Genomic DNA, 1,541 nt, shown 5'->3' on the forward strand with positions numbered 1-1,541 from the left:
GGTGAAAATTTAGAGCAAACTGAATTTCTATACACAAATTCATACACATTTCGTTTCACAGCACTGGTTGCAAATCCCAGAGTATAACAGTACTTTCCCCACTTCCCTGATGTGATTACAATTTTCATTTGTCCTTCCTTCCTTTCCCTTCATCCCTTCTGAGCTTTGTTCTTGGAAAGATGTTGCCCGTTCTTGGTCTTCTTGTTGTTAGATGTTGTTGGTTGGGCTGTTGTTGTTAGATGCCATCTAGTCAAGTATGACTCACAGTGATCCTATAAACAACAGATCTGAACCCTGTCCTGTCCTGTACCATCCTCATCATTTCTACATAATTGAGCTCACTGCTTAAGTCACTGTGTCAAAGGCTGGTATAGGAACATCAAACTTTTTTTTTTAACTTCTTCCGAAAAGAAAATATTTTTATTTTGTATTTGCATACATAATTTGTTTACATTGTGTTTTATTTATGTACACTGTATTTCACACATTCATCTATTCACATTGCGTTTCACATGATCATTCTCATACATTGTGCTTTATAAAGATAATCACCTGCCTTCTCAAGTCTCCAATGGTACTTTCATAATTCCTTAACCCCCTCCCTCTACCCACCAAACTGTGTGACCTTGTGATTTCCACCCCCTCCCCAAGCCGTCCTCCTTTCTTCCCTTCCCTCTTTGGACTTTTGTAACATCTTACTAGTAATCTATTTTTACAATAATGGTTTTATGCAGTATCAGTTCTTTTTTTTCTCATCTTTTTTTTGGGGGGGCGGTTCCCGATCTTTAATTGGCATGTGTGTTTCAGGGGGAGGAAGTTTGTTCCTCAGCAGCGGCAGCCTTCTTGACATCTGGTCTGAGGGAAAAGGGGTGGGAGTCTCCTGGCCCTCCCGAGGTGATCAGCCCTCCGCGGGGCACACACCACTACTCCAGGGCCTTCACCAGGGCCTCACCGGCCTCAATGCGGATCTGGATCTCCGCCTGCTGGGCCTCGTCAGCTGCCCCGGCCAACTCCGCCTGTGCCTTCTCCAGGTTCGCCCTGGCTGCCCCAGCGTCCAGCATGTCCAGCGTTACGGCCTCTTCTGCCAGCAACTGCACAGAAGAGTCAGCGTTGACTGTGACACAGCCACTGCTCATGAAGTACTTGCTGGTGGTGCCATCCTCAGCGTGGACCACTACCAACCCGGGCTTCAGGACCTGCAGTGTGTGCACATGGGACGGCAGGATGCCGAAGGAGCCTGTCTGCGTGGACACATCCACCTGGCGGACGAGGGCATCGTGGAAAAACACCTGGGTGGGCGAGGCGAAGGTGAAGGACATCTGCCCGGGGCCGGCGGCGGCGGCGCGGGGCTGGAGGAGCGGGCGGCGGCAGGTGGACTCCGATGGAGGCGGGCGACCTGGAGGACGAGGAGGACGGCCTTTCCTCATCTTTTTAAAAATAATTTTAATGAACATTTACAGAGATTTTGGATTTCCATTCATTCATTGCTGCACTTCTCTCCCCACCCAGCCCTTCCCCCCCTCCAGTTCGCTCCTCTCTTT

The 1,541-nt window shown here is 49.2% G+C and overlaps 1 protein-coding gene across 1 annotated transcript; it reads right to left on the reverse strand.

The window, feature by feature from the left end:
- Positions 1 to 923: 923 nt before the first annotated feature.
- On the reverse strand, positions 924 to 1,427 carry LOC102846123 (ATP synthase subunit delta, mitochondrial-like). The gene has a single exon (XM_006903542.1). The coding sequence runs from the start codon at positions 1,425 to 1,427 to the stop codon at positions 924 to 926; it is 504 nt and encodes a 167-aa protein (XP_006903604.1).
- Positions 1,428 to 1,541: the final 114 nt, after the last annotated feature.

The sequence above is a fragment of the Elephantulus edwardii genome, unplaced genomic scaffold (assembly GCF_000299155.1).
Source record: "Elephantulus edwardii isolate Elephantulus edwardi_28Jun2011 unplaced genomic scaffold, EleEdw1.0 scaffold05402, whole genome shotgun sequence".
NCBI lineage: Eukaryota > Metazoa > Chordata > Mammalia > Macroscelidea > Macroscelididae > Elephantulus > Elephantulus edwardii.

Bases quoted from the DNA above. Each gene is read 5' to 3' on its own strand.
- LOC102846123 (XM_006903542.1), bottom strand. From the start codon at position 1,427: ATGAGGAAAGGCCGTCCTCCTCGTCCTCCAGGTCGCCCGCCTCCATCG.